Source organism: Dipodomys merriami, unplaced genomic scaffold (assembly GCF_024711535.1).
Source record: "Dipodomys merriami isolate MVZ:Mamm:240054 unplaced genomic scaffold, mDipMer1.0.p SCAF_71, whole genome shotgun sequence".
NCBI lineage: Eukaryota > Metazoa > Chordata > Mammalia > Rodentia > Heteromyidae > Dipodomys > Dipodomys merriami.
Genome location: NW_027206302.1, coordinates 620,325 through 640,000, shown reverse-complemented (window position 1 = coordinate 640,000; position 19,676 = coordinate 620,325). Strand labels below are relative to the sequence as shown.

The 19,676-nt window shown below is 46.5% G+C and overlaps 1 protein-coding gene across 1 annotated transcript in view; it reads right to left on the bottom strand.

Annotated features, from left to right (window-relative positions):
• The window catches only part of Kank4 (KN motif and ankyrin repeat domains 4), a 76,902-nt gene that overhangs the window by 17,780 nt on the left and 39,446 nt on the right, over positions 1-19,676 (bottom strand). Inside the window, exons 3-5 of the mRNA XM_070008726.1 lie at positions 7,614-9,497; positions 5,701-5,812; positions 1,138-1,356 (exon numbers count right to left, since the gene is read on the bottom strand). Of these exons, the coding sequence (XP_069864827.1) occupies positions 1,138-1,356; positions 5,701-5,812; positions 7,614-9,497 (2,215 nt within the window). The remainder of the gene's footprint in view (positions 1-1,137; positions 1,357-5,700; positions 5,813-7,613; positions 9,498-19,676) is intronic.

Genomic DNA, 19,676 nt, shown 5'->3' with positions numbered 1-19,676 from the left:
TGAGGCCAGGAGTCATGGGGCAAATACTCTTCCAGGTCCCCTTGAAGGCAGATGTTCAGCATCCAGAGGCCTCAGTAAGATTTAATGACACTTGCTAATCACAGTCTGATCATGGACCTGCTTGACAGCTTGTGTGCACGCCTGCTTGCCCCTCTTCCAGCCTAGCCCCCCAGATGGTGATGATGATGACAGTGGCCCTGACCACCTATGTCTACTTCTTTAGAGAGCCTACCCCCCGGCAGACATGGTACCAAGCATACTACTGTTTGTTCTTACACCAACTTGAAATCAAAGCTGACAGGTTGCTACTGTCACATTTTTCAGATGAGGAGCCTGAAGCAACAGCAGCTTAAGGACTTGGTCAATGGAAGCATGTCCAACTGAAAAGGCAGGACTCTTTGTCATGTGTATGACTACCTATCACTTTAAAAGATGATGTCAGTGCGGCCAACTGAGGGGAGACAAGTTTCAGTCAGAAGATCCTGGGTCCTCTCTGCGGCTGCTGCTCTCTGCCTGCTTCTACATCAGTGAAGTGGGGGGCAACAGTCATTGTTTCTTTGCAGGATTGTTAAAAAGATAATATAAATAATACTTTTGCAGCTATGCATGTAGTACATGCCTGTAATTCCAAATTCCAGCACTCAGAAGGTTGAGGAAGAATATCATTAGTTTGAGATCAGCTTCAGCTATATAAGGTCAGAGAGAGAGATAGAAGGAAGAAAGAAGGACAGAGAGAGAAGTAAGGAAGGAGGGAGGGGGGAAAGAAAAGAAAGGAAGGAAGAAGGGAAGAAAGGAAGGAAGGAAGGAGGGAGAGAAAAAGCAAGCAAGCAAAGGGAGGGGAGGGGAGGGAAACAAAAGGAAGAGGAACAGAGGGAAAGGAAGGGGAAGGGAGGAAGAAAGAGTCAATATTTAGAAAGTGCCTCACATTTCCAGTACTTTGTAAATGCTGGGTTTATAAACAGAACTCTGGGCATGACTGTATTCTATTTAGCTTAACTATTCAGCATAGAACAGAAACTCACTGCTGAATGGAAACAAAACGAAGGACAACAGGACCAAGCAATTGGATAGAAGGATGACAATATATCTTTGCCCCTTGGCAGAGGAACAGGAGCCCACTGTATCCATCTGACTCACCTCTCAGTCTTGGGATGGGAGACTTCTTCTCCAGGCCCATCTTCCTGGGATGTGCTGAGGATGCCTTGGGAGGCAGCCTGCCCAGGCTCACAGCTGGGGTGGGCATCCCTGACCTGCCTGGGTTCTGGACCATCGCATTTCTTTTCCACCTCACTCTCAGACAAGTCTTCAGGGGAGCTGTCTTCACCGCTGGTGTCCTCGCTGGAGGTGGTCTCATAGCTAGGGGAGGACACAAAGGTCACTCAGTCTGTCCTTCCTGAGAGGACCCATGTCCACCCCAGTGAAATCAAGGTGAGCCTCAGATACCCCTCCCAATGTGCTAACCACATTCTCTATGACCTGCTTCTGTAGGTTGGGGTGAGGGATTCTGAAGAACTCCATTGTCGGAGAAGCAGGGAGGTTCTGATGCTGGACGTTATTTGGGGAGAAAAAGATAATAAGCTGGCCCAGCGCTGGTGGCTCATGCCTTTAATCCTAACTACTCAGGAGGCTGAGATCTGAGAATCATGGTTCAAAGCTAGCTGGGGCAGGAAAGTCTGTGAGACTCATCTCTAATAAACCACTAGAAAACCAGAAGTGGCGCTGTAGCTAAAGTGGTAGAGCACTCTAGCCTTGGCTGAAGAGCCCAGAGTTCAAGCCCCAGGACTAGCAACACACCCATATCCACACCCACACAAAAGATAATAAACTGCACTCAGCTGCAAACACTGAGCAGCCTGCCTTTAATTGGTCATTGCATTCAGACAATCCAGAGTCCCAAATGGCCATGGAAGTTTTGCTTCTAGAATCCTAATGTTAGACCCAAATCCATGCAAACATCTCCCTATGTGCTCTGAGTGTCCTGAACTGCCAAATTAAGTCATGACACTGGGTGGCCAGGAGCCCTCCTTTAGTCCTCTTGCTGCGGCCCAGGGTACATTTGACAAGGCGTGGGTTCTGTGTGGTATGGTATACACGTGTGAACACAGCACCTTGTTTGAACCTCTGCTTTCAGCGAAAGTGAGGTCATAGTCACTTGACTTGGAACCACCCTTTCCCCCCCAGCAGCGATCTTTACATTCAGCTTGAAGAAACTCCAGTGAGGAATCACACAAGAGGCTAGTCAAGTCCTAGGAGATTTACTGATTCTAATGCTGATGTTCAACAGAAGACCCGAATGGAGAAATGCAGTTCAGATTTGCAGTTGAAGGGCACTGGACACAGCCATGGGGCCCATGGCTTCCTTTCTCCATGTGGGCACCTTCACATAAGGCTTCTGTGCTCAATGGATTTGTACACCCAGCCTTCTCTCCAGTACACTCACATTCCCACCTGCTTCAACCTCAGGTGTTTCTGCTTGGAAACTTTTAGAACTTTTGTGCTTGGAACCTTTTGTTTTTGTGATTTAGCAGGGGCATAGTATGTTTACCAAGCACAGCTTATCTTAAAATTGTTTCCATAAAAGCTACCTGGAAGTAAATGCATTCATTCAGCAAAAATTTAGTAAGTACCTAGGTACTAGGGAGTGTTCTAAATGTTCTAACAAAGTCCTTGCCCTAAGGGAGCTAATATGCCAGTAGAAAGAGGCAGAAAAATAAACACAGGATCAACTATTATATTCATATAGTGATTAAAACAATGGATAAAATAAATAAGTCATAAGACAGAGTGAACAGTGTTGAGAGGCAGGGTTATTCCGATAAGAATATAGGTTATTTTCTTCTTTCCTTCCTTCCTTTTCTTTTTTTGTGTATGTGTGTATGATATAGGTTATGTTCTTCCCTCCCTCCCGCCTTCCTTCCCTCCCTTCCTTCCTTCTAGGTCAAGTGCTCCACTACTTGGGCCACTCCCAGTTCTTTTGCTTTCTGTTTGTTTTTCAGATAGCTTGCCCAGCTTGAACTGTAAACCTCCTATTTTCACCTTCCCAATAGCTGGGATTACAAGCATAAACCACCAAGCCCAGCCCATAACACAAATTCTTTTTTTCTTTTTTTCTTTTTTTTTTTTTGTCAGTTGTGGGGCTTGAACTCTGGGCCTGGGTGCTGTCCCTGAGCTCTTCAGTTCAAGGCAAGCACTCTACCACTTGAGCCACAGGCCACTTCTGATTTTCTGGTGGTTAACTGGAGATAAGAGCTTCACAGACTTTCCTGCCCAAGCTGTCTTTGAACCTCAATCCTCAAAATCAGCCTCCCGAGTAGCTAAGATTACAGGCGTGAGCCACCAGAGCCCAGCAAAAGACAATTAACCTTGACTTCCTATGGGAAGTGTTTGCAGGAGGTGAATAGCACTTGAGGTATACTATGTCAGAGTCTTCAGAGCTGAGAATAAGACTTCAATGCTCCCCTTGTGAGCATTTGAGTACAAGATACTGGCAATGCCCAGAAGAAGCACTAGGGGAAGGGGGGAAATGAATGAATATGGGCCCTGATGGGGAGGGGGGGATGGAGTGAGGGAAGGCACAAGCCAGAGGGTAGATAAGGCAGGCTGAGCAATGACTAGGGCCTTCCAGGCCTGGGGACTGATTCTCCTCTTTAGAACACTAAGTGGCAAACGATCAAAACAGATTGCTTTCTTACCAGGCCACTGAGTAAAACATCATCAGAAGTGTGAGTTGCCTGTGATACCCCATTTCATGATTTCTGATGCTTTCCCTGAACAACCTCAGCAATGATGCCCTTTCAGTGTGACTTGAATTAGGAAGGACTTTCCTTCTTCTTGGCAGCCTTCTGGACCCATTGCCTGCTAGGTTGGGGGAGCTTTCTTTAGGATCCCACAGCACCCTGTACATCCTTACCAGGAACTTATTTTGGTGTATGAGCAGCTCTTTTTTGTTTCTTTTTTTTTCCTTTTTGTTTCTTGACTCATTTGTGAGCTTTATAAAGTAGGGACCAGGATTTATCCCTTAAAAAAAAAAAAAGGTACCACCTAGCAGGTTGCTGGCATTTAATAAAGGTCTTTTGGGTTTTGAACTGAAGGCCCTACACCTGCTAGCCAGATACTCCACTGTGAATCAGGCCTCTAGCCCTATCCCACTTTTTTGCTCATGTCAGGGCTTGAATTTAGGACTTTATGCTCTAACTTGGCTTGCTGGGTGAAGGCTAGCTCTTGCTGCTTTAGCCAAGCCTCCAGGCAGTCTTTCACTGACTGTTGATGGAATCTTGCAGCGTTTTCTGCCCAGGCTCCAGATCTCAAACTCCTGAGTAATTAGGATTACAGGTATGAGCCACCAACACCCAGTATTTTAAATGTTAAATTTTTTTTTTTTGTCAGTCGTGGGGCTTGAACTCTGGGCCTGGGTGCTGTCCTTCAGCTCTTCAGCTCAAGGCGAGCGCTCTACCACTTGAGCTACAGCGCTACTTCCGGTTTTCTGGTGGTTTATTGGAGATAGGAGTCTCACTGTCTCTCCTGCCCGGGCTGGCTTTGAACCACGATCCTCAGATCTCAGCCTCCTGAGTAGCTAGGATTACAGGCGTGAGCCACCAGCGCCCGGCTTAAATGTTAAATTTTAAATGATTAGAATTTACTTAACTTTTGTATTCCCACAGTCTAGCATATTATTGGCATTTAACTACTTTTAATGACAAGTTTAGGAAATATAGCCATGTATCACTCAATAATGCATCAGTCAATGACAGATTACAATCTATATGTCACAGTGGTCCCATGGGATTATATTGTCCAGTTCCCATCATGGATATCTTAATCTGTGTACATACTATCATGTTCACACAGGGACAAAAATTACTTAATATGCACTTCTCTTCATGACTATATTCCAGATTGCCTTTGTTTTTAGGGTAGTGGGGCTTGAATTCAGGGTCTCACTCTTACTTGGCTTCTTGATCAACTGGCATCTTACCACTTGAGCCACTTCTAGCTCTCTACTACCTTCTAAACCAAATGTTTGTTTGTCTCAAGTATGGAAGGTATGATTCATGCTCTACACCAATAGTCTAGTTCTCTGGGATGGGACTTACATTAAGTTAAAGGAAGAAAAAATTTAGTGGGAGAGCATTTGCCTAGCTTGCTCAAAGCCTTGGGTTTGATACCTAAGATGATAAGTAAGTAAATAAATAAACTGATCCATTTTTTTTTCCAGTCATGGGGCTTGAACCCAAGGCTGGTTTGGGGTGGTTAATTGGAAATAAGAGTCTTACGGGCTTTTCTGCCCAGGTTGTCTTCAAACTGCAATCCTCAGATCTCAGCCTCCAGAATAGTTAGGATTACAGGCCTGAGCCACCAGCACCCAGCTTAACTGGTAAAACTTAAAGTTCAATAAATCATCTGAGCTTGGGCTAGCTTAAGTGCTGTGGTTCAAGTTAAAGGCCTTCCTCAAAGGGATGAGGTACTCAGTTAAGTTCCTAGAAGTCACCTGGAGTCCTGGCCCTGGGAAAACCAAACCCTAGGTATATTAAAAACAGAAGCTCACAGCTGGTAATGAGCTAAACTCCATGTACACCTGACATGCAGTTTTAAAGGACCCTGGAGATTAAATCCCTCATAGAACACAAACCGGATGCTTCCCCCAGGAACAGAGCAGTAAGGACAACAGCAGGAGAGGAAGCAGCAGCAGGCGATGCTTACCCACCGTTAACCCCAACAAACTGAAGGTTCTTTTTGGTCCCATTACCTCCTGCACGGAAGCCATAGTCTTTCTTTTTCATTATGGATTTAAGGCTGGTCGACGGGGAGATCTCTAGGCAGACACAACATCACAGATTAGAATGATCTTGAGGTAGCAAAATGAGGATTCTAGCTGGGTGTAGTGGGAGTTCATTCCAGTAATCCTAGCTACTCAAGAGGCTGAGATCTGAGGATCAAGGTGCAAAACCAGCTCTGGTGGGAAAGTCTGTGAGTCAATCTCCAATTAACCTTCAAGAAGCCAGAAGTGGAGCTTTAGCTCACTTGAGTACAAAAGCTCATAGTCACTATCCAGGCCCTAAAGTCAAGCCCCAGGACCAGCACCAATACAGGGAATACAGGTTGAAGGTATGAAAAAGCAAAGAAGGACAGTGGACCAGATAATGCAAAGCAAAGGTCTTGAGGGCTTTCGAAGGAGGCGCGGCCTTTTGGTCAATGTCCTTAGAAGTATTTGGGTAAGTAATACCTCTCTATTGTGGATGATGGACTGCAGTTACTGGAACACTACTCTCTCAGAGAACCATGTGGTAGAGATGCCTCTGCCATCCTTGTCCTATGGCTGAGAAATCTGAGGCCTAGACTTGCTCAGCAAATAGCAGAGCAGGACAACTCAGGTCTTGACTTGTAGTCCAGAATCCCCCAGGTCTGCTCAAGACCCTTCAGTGGTCCTTTCTGGATCACATGCAAGTCCTTACATGTGATGTGGAGACAGTGATGGCACTGGGCACACAGTGGACACACACAAGCCTCATGCTGTGCTCTGTGCAACAGGAAGCATTTCCCAATGGGCAAGACTAGAACTAGAATCAACACGAGAAAGCAGCCACCTCGTGCCTGTGGCAGAAGCAGATCTACCCACTGAGCATAAGCACAATATGATTCCATTTTATTCAATAGTGAAGAGGGTGTGACCTGTTAGAAGAAGGGTGTGCATGTGTGGGTGTGAGAGTGTGGAAGGAAAAGAGAGAGAGAGAGAGAGAGAGAGAGAGAGAGAGAGAGAGAGAGAGAGAGAGAGAGAGAGAGAGAGAGAGAGAGAGAGTTTGAGACTTTTTTAAATACCAGTCCAGGGGCTTGAATTCAGAGCCCAGGCTCTGTCCCTTAGCTTTTTCACTCAAGGCTGGTGCTCTAACACTTGAGCCACAGCTCCACTTCTAGCTTTTTGGTGGTTAATTGTAGATAAGAGTCCTGCACTCATCTGCCTGGTCTGGCTTCAAACCACAGTCCTCAGATCTCAGCTTTCTGAGTAGTTAAGATTACAGGCGTAAGCCATTGGCCCCTGGCTTGTGGAGGACTTCTAATGTGAGAGAGCTGAAAAGGAAGGCAGGAATGCCAGAGCCCGGGAGACCAGGAAGAGACGCTGGCAGAGCACACAGCAGCACCACGCTTAGCCCTAGCCCTAGACTTTATGCTATGCAAATGAGACTAAGCACCATCTCTACAGACCAAGAGCTGCAGGTTCATGGCCTGGCAGGCAGACTGTGGGCTGAATTTCTACTCGGATCCTGCTAGCGCCGCCATGGCCTGCACTGTCTCACAGCTATATGTGGTGGCCCTGCAATCAGAGCCACCCCTACAACAAAGAATAGAGGTACCAGCCCCCTCCTACTTTTATATAGATCAATTGTTTTCTATCCAATTCCTGGAGGTGATAAAATCATACACACACACACACACACACACACACACACACACACACACACACACACACACACACACACACACACACACACACACACACACACACACACACGTACATGCATATAAAAAAACCCACACTAATGCAACTAAAACCCTTTCCGCTTCCAACTTGTGCTATAAAGGAGAGACAATTCCTGGTCTGGCACCCCAGTGTTTACCTATTGGCGAGGAGGAAGGAGCTGAGGGATCCTTCTGAGCAGGTTCCTGGGCAGAGTAGGCAGATAGCAGCAGGTTGAGGGAGCTGAGCAGCTGGCTCTGGATGCTGCTGAGCTTGGAGGCAGGCTGCTTGATGGCGCTGGCCAGCTCTGGGTACCCATGCTCCAGGCAGTTCCACTGTTCCTGCAGGAGCTCCTGGATCTTCTTCACGTACTGGCCGATCGTGACATCCGTCGGGGAGCTTGCTGGTCGTTCTGGGTGCTCTTTTCCAGGGAGCTCTGCACTGGCCTCCTGCATTGCTGCTGGGGTGGCCTCTCTGTGGCTACTCCATGAAGAGCCGTCTACTGCCCTGGCCGGGCCTTCCACCGCTGCCTGTAGGGATCTATCTGGCTCAGAGACATCTTCTTCGATTCTGAGCTCGGTGGACAGGCAGCTACAAAAAGAAGAGGCAAGGCCCTTCTCTGGTCCCTTGGGCAGTGACAGATGGGGTGGCACACGTTCTTCAGGACTCTGTCCCCCTGCTGTGGGGCTGTTCTGCCCCCGTAAGAGGCCATAGTCCTGTGCCCTGGGTCCCCAGCTTTCAGAGTCTGCGATGCTCAGGTTGACCCCGATGCTCTTGTCACATGACTCCCAGGGGATGAGGCCAAGGATAGGATCTGTGTTAACCATGGCATCAATCTGAACCTGAGCAGCTCTGGCATTCTCTTGGCTAAGCTTTTCTTCTAACTGGGCTAGGGAGGACTCTAGCTCTTGAATTCTCTGCTCTCTGGCCTTGATTTCCTCTTTGTGCTGCTGGAGGGCAGCTCTGACCTGGGCCAGCTCCTCTGTGCTTCCGGATAACTCACCCTCGAGGGCGGAGATGTGCTGCTTTAGACTGGAGATGGCACTGGGATCGAGCCCCACCAGGCCTAGGCTTTCCTCAGTGACCCGGACGCCAATGCTTCTCACATCCACCTCCACAGGGGGCGGGGGTGGGATCTCGCTGATGCTGAGCTCGATCTCCTCCAGCGGGATGGGTGATGGCAGAGGTGGAGGGCTGGGCGTGGAGGAGTCAGGTGTGAACACCACCTCTGCTCTGCTTCCGTATTCTCCTTCCCCATCATCTGGAACAATCTTCTGGAATGAGGAAGGAGGGCCTGGGAGGCACAGGTGTTTTGGGGTCTCCACTTCACCCTCTGCAGACTCTGTCCCCTTCTGGACCAGCACTCCATCTTCCAGCTCCCTGCTAGTCGGCTGGGCCGATGCTTGAGGGCTGGAGCTATGAAAACCTGCAAATCCTTCCGCGGGGCCAAAGGCACCATGGCAGACACTGTCTTCTCCCAGAAGTGGAGGCAGGGTTGGAGGCCCAGGGAGCCCCGGGCCCATGCTTGTCTCCTCTGAGGCCCTGTTTTGCAGCAGTGTGGCAGGCATGCTGGATGCTCTCAAAAGCTGAGGCCGACTGGTCCCAGAGGCCAGATCAGCATCCTCTGGACCAGGAGCCTCCAACTGTCTGGAGGCCTCTGCCAACAGGGCCTTCCTGTGGTAGCTGAGTTCGTTCCCACTGGCTGGGCCCTGCAGAGGATCACCCAGCCGCAGGGCCTGGCTTTGTTCCGGGGTCCCCTGGGACACCTTGCTCGGCACCACTGGAGACCAGTTTTGCTGAGGAAGAAGAACATGAGGACGAGCCACACTGTCCAGAAGACTGAAGTTTCGGGGTAAGGTGCTGAACTTGGCCTGTTTGGCTCTTCTGTGGATAGGAATTCTTTTGAGGGTGTTTCCCTTTTCAATGTCATCCACATACTTGAGGAAGTCGAGGTCTAAGTGAAAGCCGTACGGTGTCTCCACAGAATAAGGGTGACTCTTTGGAGGGTCTTTCTCTTCAACCCCCTGAGAGGTCTGGTCTTTGGCTGGGAGACATAACACATAAAAAGAAAGAAGCCAAAGTAATAAGAGACTAAGGCCAGGTGCTGATAGCTCATCCCTGTAATCCTAGCTGCTGGGGAAGATGCTATCTGAGGATCGTGGCTCAAAGCCAGCCTGAGCAGATAAACCTGAAAGCCTATGTGGGGGCACCTGTGGCTCACACCTGTAATCCTAGCTACTCAGATGGCTGAGATCTGAGGATCATGGTTCAAAGCCAGCCCGGGCAGTAAAGTCTGTGAGACTCTTATCTCCAATTAACCATCAGAAAACCAGAAGTGGCACTATGGCTCAAGTGGTAGAGTGCTCGCCTTGAGCTGAAGAGCTCAGAGCCACCAGCATCCAGGCCCAGAGTTCAAGCCCCATGACTGACCCCCCAAAAAAAAAATCGGAGAGACTCTTATCTCCAGTTAACCAGCAAAAAAGCCAGAAGTAAGCTGGGCACAGATGGCTCATGCCTATAATCCTAGATACTTAAGAAGTTTGAGACTTGAGGATCACAGTTCAAAGCCAGCCTGGTAGGAAAGTCTATGAGAATCTTATCTACAATTAGTCACTAGAAAAACTAGAAGTGGTCTCAAAGTGGTAGAGCACTAACCTTGAGCAAAAAGAGCTCAGGAACAGCACCCAGGCCTTGAGATCAAGCTCCATGACCAACAAAAGATAAAGAAGCTTAAAATGCCAGAGTGGAGGTATGAACTCAAGTGGTAGCAGGACAGCCTTGAGCACAAAAGCCAAGTAAGATCTTGAGACTCAGAGTTCAAGCCCCAGTATCAGCCCAAGAAGGAAAGATAGGGGGGGCTGGGAAGGTGGCTCAGTGGTAGAGCGCTTGCCTTGCATGCTCAAGGCCCTGGGTTCGATTCCTCAGCACCACATAAGCAAAAAGAAAAAAGCCAGAAGTGGTACTCTGGCTCAAGTGGTAGAGCACTAGCCTTGAGCTGAAGAGCTGAGGGACAGCGCCCATGCCCAGAGTTCAGGCCCCACGACCGGACCCAAAAAAAAAAAAAAAAAAACCAAAAAAAAAAGAAAGAAAGATAGGGAAGGAGAGAGAGAAAGACAGAGACAGACAGACAGACAGACAGACAGACAGAGTCGAATTTAGATTTTAACACTTCCATGTAAGACTTCTAAGTGTTCTGACCTCTAAATTATGCTCTAAAGATGCTCACAACCATTTGTGGCTATGTTGGGAAGACAACTTACTAAAGCAATGTGTATTTAGCCAATATCTGAAGGCCATAGAGTGAGAGAATACTTTCTAATTTACACTGTCATCTTAGTTGGTAATGTGGAATCTTTCTTTAAGCCAGCAAGCCAGAATTGTCTCATGCTGGTTTTCTAGGTTTGAGATATGCAACTGCTGAATTAAAGTGGACCAAACTTTACCACATCAGGGGACTCGTTGACAATTTAGATACAGAAGGTTTTGAAGAATATGATACAGGATTCTTATCAGCATTTAAAAAAAAAAGCCAGCTGGGTGCTGATGTCTCATGCCTATAATCCTAGCTACTCAAGAGACTGAGATCTGAGGATTGCATGGGGAAGGCAGACTCTTATCTCAAATAAAATACCAAAAAGGCAGAAAGTAGAACTGTGGCTCAAGTGGTGGAATGCTAGCTTTGAACAAAAAAAGCTCAAAGACAGCTGCCCAAGGCCTGAGTTCAAAATCCCAGGATTTCACACCCCTCTGCCAAATAAATAAATGAAAAATAAAAGCCAGGCTCCGGTGGCTCATGCCTGTAATCATAGTTACTCAGGAGGCTGAGATCTGAGGATCATGGTTCAAAGCCAACCCCAGGCAAGAAAGTCCATGAGACTCTTATCTCCAATTACCCACCAGAAAAACTGGAAGAAAAACTGTGGCTCAAGTAATAAAGTGCTAGCCTTAAGCAAAAAGATTCAGAGAGAGTGCCAAGGCCCTGAGTTCAAACCCCAGTACTGACAAAATAAATAAATAACAACTTTCATTCCTCAAGTAGGTAATAGTAAATTGCAAAAGCCAGAGGTATTAATAAATTGTGGCTTCCACATTAGCTAAGCTTCTCAGCTGTCCCAGCCTCCAGGTACATGAAGATATGGAAGGACTGGCACAGATGATCAAGCATAGCCAGCATTCTTTCCTTCTGAAAATTTGCCTAACAAACATGAATTCCACTTTCAAAATCCCATGGCAAGCTGTGGCTCAAGTGGTAGAGCGCTCACCTTGAGCTGAAGAGCGCAGGGGGTGGGTACCCAGGCCCAGAGTTCAAGCCCAAGACTGACAAACAAACAAACAAACAAACAAACAAAACATGCCAAGTAAGGAAATACCACATTTCACATACTGGAAAAAAGGTAGTAATGGAGAAGGGCCAATGAATAGCAAAAGGACCACAGGCAGTCAGGCCCCAGTGGCTCACTATAATCCTAGCTATAATCCTAGCTACTCAGGAGGCTGAGATTTGAGGATCTCTGTTCAAAGACAGCCTGGGCAGGAAAGTCTGTGAGACTCTTATTTCCAATTAAACACTAGAAAACTGGAAATGGCGCTGTGGCTCTAATGGTAGAGTGCTCACCCTGAACTGAAGAGCTGGGGGACAGCGCCCAGGCCCAGAGTTAAAGCCCTAGGACTGACCAAAAAAAAAAGGGGGGGCCACCACCATTATACACCTTCTGAGGGGCATGGGCCCCATGACTTTCCAGGGCACCCTGAAGTATGAGGGGACATGGTGGTGAGATTAGTCTCCAGTGCATTGTTACTATGGATCTCCTCACAGTGTCCACCTGCTGATCCCACACAAGACACTGGGGACACAATAGACCTCTTTTCTTCCAGCATTCCTGTGTGACACCCCTCATTACCTCTGTGATACTCTGCTGACCTGCTCTGAAAAAGCTGTGTTCGGGATAAGATTTAAATACAGATTATACCCATGTAACTGTAACCCTCTGTATAGTATCTTTACAATAAAATTTTTTTTAATACAGATTATAATCCACACTGGTAGTGCATACTTCTAATACCAACTCTTGGGAAACTGAGGCAGGAGGCTCATGAGTTCAAGTGAGACCCTATTTCCAAATAAATAAATAAATAAATAAATAAATAAAGGGCACTGTGGGTCACACCTATAACTCACTACTCAGGAGGTTGAGATCTAAAGAGCACAGTTCAAAACCAGCCTAGGCAGGAATGTCTAGGAATCGCTTATCTCCAAAAAGCCAAAAATAGAAACATGGCTCAAACGGTAGAGTGCAGGCCTTGAGAAAAAAAAGCTAAATGACAGTGCCCAGGCTCTGAGTCTAAGCCCAGTACCAGTGCAAAAGTAAATATATAAATAGTACAGATTCTAAACATTAGTCTATAGCACTGTTATGTGGCCTTGAGGAGCTTACTTAGTCTCACACATTTCAACATCTTTAATACATAAGATCATTGTGGGGCCTAATTAATTAAATAATGAATACAAGGTGCTTGGTACAGTGCTACTTCATAATGAACATTTTTATTTGCTACATGCTCAATATTTTGGTTATTATATTTGTGGAAGCCTGAAAATACAGACAGAAGGTTTTAGAATGAAAATCAACTTCTAAGATTTACTTCCAGATGCTCCAGAAGTTTTATTGACTGATAGCTTGAGTCTAAGGGATTGGCTCTATCTTGCCAAATTATAAAATAGCAGTAATTCAGTGATTATTAATTCAGTAATTAATCATAGCTATTCAGGAGGGTGAGATGTAGGGATCCAGGTTCAAAGCCATCCCAGGCAAGAAAGTCTTTGAGGTTCTTATCTCCAATTAATCACTGAAAAACCTGAAGTACAGCTGTGGCTCAAGTGGGAGACCACTAGCCTTGAGCAAAAAGAAGCTCAGGGACTGTACCCAAGCCCCCAGAGTTCAAGCCCCAGGACTGGCAAAAGAAGAAGAAGAAGAAGAAAAAGGAGAAGGAGAAGGAGAAGGAGAAGGAGAAGGAGGAGAAGAAGAGGAGGAGGAGGAGGAGGAGGAGGCTGGGAAGTTGGCTCAGTGGTAGAGCGCTTGCCTCGCATGCCTGAGGCCCTGGGTTCAATTCCTCAGCACCACATAAGCAGAAAAAAGCTGGAAGTGGTGCTGTGGCTCAAGTGGTACAGGGCTAGCCTTGAGCTGAAGAGCTAAGGGACAGCATCCAGGCCCAGAGTTCAGACCCTACGACCGGACCCAAAAATAAAAAGAAGAAGAGGAGGGGGGGGGGAACCACACTGACAACAGCCCCAAGACAGAAGGTATAGAGAAAGGGAGAAAGATGCTTAGCCAGGCTCCAGCTTTCTGGTCATCTTACCCAAGATGCATGTGTGAATATAAGTCACCAGCCAGTATCTGACTTCAACTACAAGAGACACCCCCATGTGGACTACTCCAATGGGTCTGTATCCATAATTTTTGTGGTAGGCCACAAAGTTTCAAGGTGGGCTATTACACAAATAACCAGAACAGATACTGTAGATGATGTTAGAGAATGTGCAGACTCCGAGGTATAAAATTGATAGGATTCCAGGATTCTATAAATACAGTTGATCAGACAGAAATTAAAGTGTGATACACAAGGGTGAAGAGTAGAGAAAGATAAAATTGGAAAGGTTAGGACTGGGAATGTGGCTTAGTGGTAGAGTGCTTGCCTGGGTTTGATTCCACAGAACCATATAAACAGAAAAAGCTAGAAGTAGCTGGGCGCCGGTGGCTCACACCTGTAATACTAGCTACTCAGGAGACTGAGATCTGAGGATCATGGTTCAAAGCCAGCCCGGGCAGAAAAGTCCATGAGACTCTGATTTACAATAAACCACTAGAAAACCAGAAGTGGCGCTGTGGCTCAAGAGGTAGAGCACTCACCTTTTGCTGAAGAGCGCAGGGACAGCACCCAGGCCCAGAGTTCAAGCCCCACGACCGACCACAAGAAAAAAAAAAGAAAAGAAAAGAAAAGAAAAAGCCAGAAGTGGTGCTATGGCTCCAGTGGTAGGTAGAGTGCTAGCCTTGAGCAAAAAGCTCAGGGACAGTACCCAGGCCCTGAATCCAAGCCCCATGACTGGCAAAAAAGGAGGAAAAGTTAACCCGCATCAAATCCAGACGTCATTTATATGCATCTTAAAGAGAGCTTTGACTTTATTCTCTAGGTAGTAGGAGCCATGGAAGGGTTTTAAACAAGGGTGTGTCTTGATTAAATGGGATCTCAAATTGGGCATTCTTTTATTGCTGTTCTGTTTTGAGACAGGATCTCACTAAGTCCCTCATGCCAGCCCTAAACTTGAGATCCTTCTGCCTCTGTCTCCTGAGTTCTGAGATCACAGGGATATGACACCATATCCAGTTCAAAAAAAAATTCTTGCAAAGGATTAGAAGAATAAACCAGAGGCAGGGTACCAGTTGGGAGACTGCTGACTTGGCTAGGTGAGAGAAACTAAAGGCAATGAAGGGAACAGGATCAGTTTTATCTATGTATGTATGTACATATGTATGTATGAACGTATCTATCTACCTACCTACCTATCTCCCTCTCTCTCTCTCTCTCTCTCTCTCTCTCTCTCTCTCTATATATATATATATATATATATATATATATATATTATATATAAAATCATACTGGGGCTTCAACTCAGGGCCTGTGTGCACTGTATCTCAAGCTGGTACTTTACCATGACCACAGCTTCCCTTCTGGTTTTTTGGCAGTCAACTGGAGAGTCTCAAAGACATTTCTGCTTGTGCTGGTTTTAAACCTCCATTCTCAAATCTCAGCCTCCTGAGTAGCTAGGATTGCAAGTGTGAGCCACACGCATAAGCCTCTGGGCTCACTCAGAAGCCTCCTGCATCAAAGGACAGGCAAACTGAGAGAGAGGGGGAGGAGGGAGAAAGAGAGAGAGAGACCTGTTTATTAAATAGAGAGATTTATATATGACTCAGAAGGCAAGGACAAGACTACATTATTTATCTGCTTACTGCTCTGTTCAGGAGAAATACACCAATTTGCCTGGTTGCTTCTGGGAGAAAGTCTAGAGCACAAACACAATAATAGCTTCAAATAAGAGAGGGCAGATTTAGAGCTAGATGTGGTGTTTCACACCTGCCATTCCAGCTACTGGGGGGAGGTAGGATAACTGTCTTTGTTGGAAATGAAATTCCAATAAGATAATCCAACACACACTTGGTCAGGCTGGCTAGATTTGAATCCTACCTGTCATCTTCTACTTGTGTGCCTTGGTTTCTCCTTCTGAAAGGTGGAGATAATAACAAGCTAACTCACAGAGTGACTGTTACTGTCAGGGAACAGGGCATGGAGTAGATGCATGCTACACTTTGGCAGGTTGATTCTGCATGGGGCAGGCGAGGACTTACTCAGGACTTTCTCCTTGAAACACTAAACTCTATGAAGACCACAGGCTCCAGGGGGAATGAGAGCCCAAGGAATAACAGGAGAGACAGAGAAGAAAAAAGTAAGGTAGCTCATAGCTACTAGAAACTTCTTGAAGGCACAGCTGATCTGTAGGCCTTTGAGAAAGACCTACAAACACAGAGATCAGCCTAAATACTACTCACAGACCCTAAGAAGGAAGAAGGCTAGTCATCCTGAAGGGCAAAAATGAAGTGCAGCAGGTGAAAGCATCCATTAGGGACATTTATAGAGAGAAAGAGAATTGCAGCTATTTATATTTAAGTTTCTGAAGGAGATGGGAAACATGGAATAAGAGAAAATGACCCCACAAAAGCCAGGAAGAATAGGAATTAGATGAATGCCTTCAAAAGGCCAAAATGTGAAAAAAGCATTGCCTTTTCTTCTCTATCTCAGTCTGTGAAAAGCTGTGGCTGAAGGGTGTCTTTTTCCAGCTATTGTAGGTAGCCACTCGGACAGCAGCAATCTTGAGGATGCTGAGTGGGGACCAGTGAAGGGAGATGGCAGAATGACAGTCCTTCCCTCTCCTCCCCACCCCCAGGCACTGGTGCTCTGTGGGAACTTCCAGAAATGCACCGCAAAGGCAGCTCTCTAGGGAGAAAGGCAGGCTCTTGAAATATGTGGCAATACATTTGGAAAAAAGCAAGAGGCAGAGCTGTAGCCGGTGTCTGCTCCCTGGGTCCTGTGCCAGTCAGGGCCATATAACACGAGAGGGATAAGGGGCTCTCCTGATTCCTGACCATGGGTGATCCTGAACAAGCATTGATCAGACGTCGAGAAATCGGGGTCTGACCTTCAGCAAATTTCCTGGAATGGATGAGGGAAGATTCACGGAGACATGTGCTAAACTAAACAGTTATTACTTGATAAATTTATGTGCAATGTCTTCTTAGTTCTGTTTTTTTTTTTTGGGGGGGGGGGCTGGTCATAGGGCTTGAACTCTGGGCCTGGCACTGTCCCTGAACTTCTTTTGCTCAAGGCTAGCGCTCTACCACTTGAGCCACAGCACCACTTTTGGCTTTTTTTTTTTTTTTTAATCTTTCTGGAAAATGAGGGTCATCCTTAAGGACAGTACTTAACAAATGGCTTTCTTTCTTTCTTTCTTTCATCCCTGAGAGAATGAGGGGGCAGGGGAAACAACCACTGAATATTTAGTGAACATTAAGGGGACTTTAGGCCTATAGAGGAATTTGAGTCAGATAATCTAGAGACTTATCTCTGTGGTAATGAATAAATGCCTGGCTGTCCTTAGAGGAGTAAGAGGAGTTAGACAGAACTGAAGACTAAGGGCTCTCATGGTACTGGGATTCATCTCCTGTTATTCTTCCCTCATGATGCCCAGGGACCAAGATGGAGACCAGGCCTGGAGCCTACAACTATGGGGCCACATTCCATCACAGAACCCAGGATCGGGGATAGCCAACAGATGTAACCTTGGCTCAGGGGTGGGATACTCAAGGGCTCTTTAGCAATGACAAAAATGTGTCCAGAGCCAAAGTTCCATCACATGTATGTGTGTGGAGGGGATAAGGGTTAGCTGGAGCTTGAACACAGGACTGCATTCTTGCTAAGTGTTTTTTCCTGTTCATGGCTGGCACTCTTAGCACTTGAGCCATACTTCCCCTTCCATTCATCACTTGTCTTCATAAGTTACCCTTGAGAATCTTTCAATACTTCCATTCTTTTATATCCTATGGGCTGGTATAAGCCCACACTGTTAGACTGGCCATTCTTCAAGGATATGCAGGTTGGTCTTAATTCTGTGCCAGGTAAGAAACAGTGGTTGGCTTGATATTTGTTGAAGGGGTGGCTCATGAAAAGATGAGTGGGAAGATGAGTGGGTCTGCAGGCTCTAGTTTGTTGGGGGCTGAGTCTCAATGCTGTGGTATCTGTGATAGTTATGTTAATCATGCTAAACCATGCAAAGTTGTCATTCCTCTCAGTGGGGCCTTGGCCCAGCCCCTCTCTGAAACAAACAAGGGTGAATGACTTCCAGTCACTTAGTAATGCAAAATAATGAGGGAACATCCTTGGATATTATTGCTTTTTTAATCTATAATGGATGAAGCAAGGACTCTGCGGAAATGGTTGATTTGTGTAGGACAGGAGTTGTGAGCTTGCTTGGATGACTTCATCCAGTTTACCCTTTAACAGGTAGGAGGGCTGATGACCAGATGATAGCCACATCCTACCTTGTGAATCCTCCTCCACCCTTCTCCATCTTCCTCCTTTTCCTCTACTTCTTTTTTGTTTTGTTTGGCTTTTTTGTTTTTCTGTGCTGGCACTAGGGCTTGGACTTAAGGGTGTAGTCGCTGTCCCTTAGCTTTGTCACTCAAGGCTAGTGCTCTGCCACTTGAGCCTCAGCTCTATTTCTGGCTTTTTTTGGGGGGGAGGGGTGTAATTCATTGGAGATAAGAGTCTCATGGACTTTCTTGCCCAGGCTGGCTTTCCAAACCAAGTGCTCCTTTAGACCTTGATCCTGAGATCTGAGTAGCTAGATTACAGGCATGAGCAACCAATGCCTGGCTCCTTAGTTATTTTTTAATTTTTCTATTGTTATTGTAAAGGTGTAATTATGTAAGTCAGGTACAGAGTACAATGTCACTCCTTCCCTCTGGTATTCCTATACTACCTTAACCATGGGACTGGCCTTGTGATCAGCTTTGCCCAGAGGGGAACAGCAAATGTGGCACATGCAGGCATTTGAACACTGGTTGCCCAATGAGATTGTTTCTGCTGTGCCTGAATCCTTCTGCCACCATGGGTGAACAAGCCCCTGGATGAAAGGTGCCATTTAGCCAAGCCTGACACTGCTGGTCCAATTAGCATAGGAGTGAGGCCATTCCAAACCATTCAGCCCTAGCCAAGCCACCCAGAAGATCATAGGAATAGACCCAAAACAGAACAGCCGAGCTAGCCTAAGCTAGAATACTGACCCTGCCAATCCACATAACCTTTTAAGAAATAATAAACGGGAAATGGGGCTGTGGCTCAAGTGGTAGAGCACTTGTCTTGAACTGAAGAGCTCAGGGACAGTGCCCAGGCCCAGAGTTCAAGGAAAGAGCACCCTGTTTCTTTCTTGGTGCTTGGATGAAATGAGAAAAAAAAATGTCTGAAGACTACACAAGTCCAGGATTTTGTATTTCATAAAATATAAAAATATTTTATAGGGGCTGGGAAGGTGGCTCAGTGGTAGAGCGCTTGCCATGCATGCCTGAGGCCCTGGGTTCGATTCCTCAGCACCACATAAACAAAAAGAAAAAAGCCGGAAGTGGTGCTGTGGCTCAAGTGGTAGAGCGCTAGCCTTGAGCTGAAGAGCTGAGGGACAGCGCCCAGGCCCAGAGTTCAGGCCCCATGACCGGACCCAAAAACAATTTTTTTTTTTTATAATGTAGGGTTTGGGCTTCCTGGCACTGCCTCCATGGAGAAAGCCCCCTTCCCGCAGCCCTTTCCATGGCTATTTCAATGGTTTGCAGTAACCCTCCCTTTCCAAAGTGCCTCTTCAAACCAGGGCATAGAAAGCAGCCTGCCTGCCAGGCGCTGGTGGCTCACACCTGTAATCCTAGCTACTCAAGAGGCTGAGATCTGAGGATTACGGTTCAAAGCCAGCCTGGGTAGGAAAGTCTCTGAGAATCTTACCTCCAATAAACCATTCAAAAAACGGGAAGTGGTGCTATGGCTCAAGTGTCTAGTAGAGCACTAGCCTTGAGCTAAAGAGCTCAGGGACAGTACCCAGGCCCCGAGTTCAAGTCCCACAACTGAC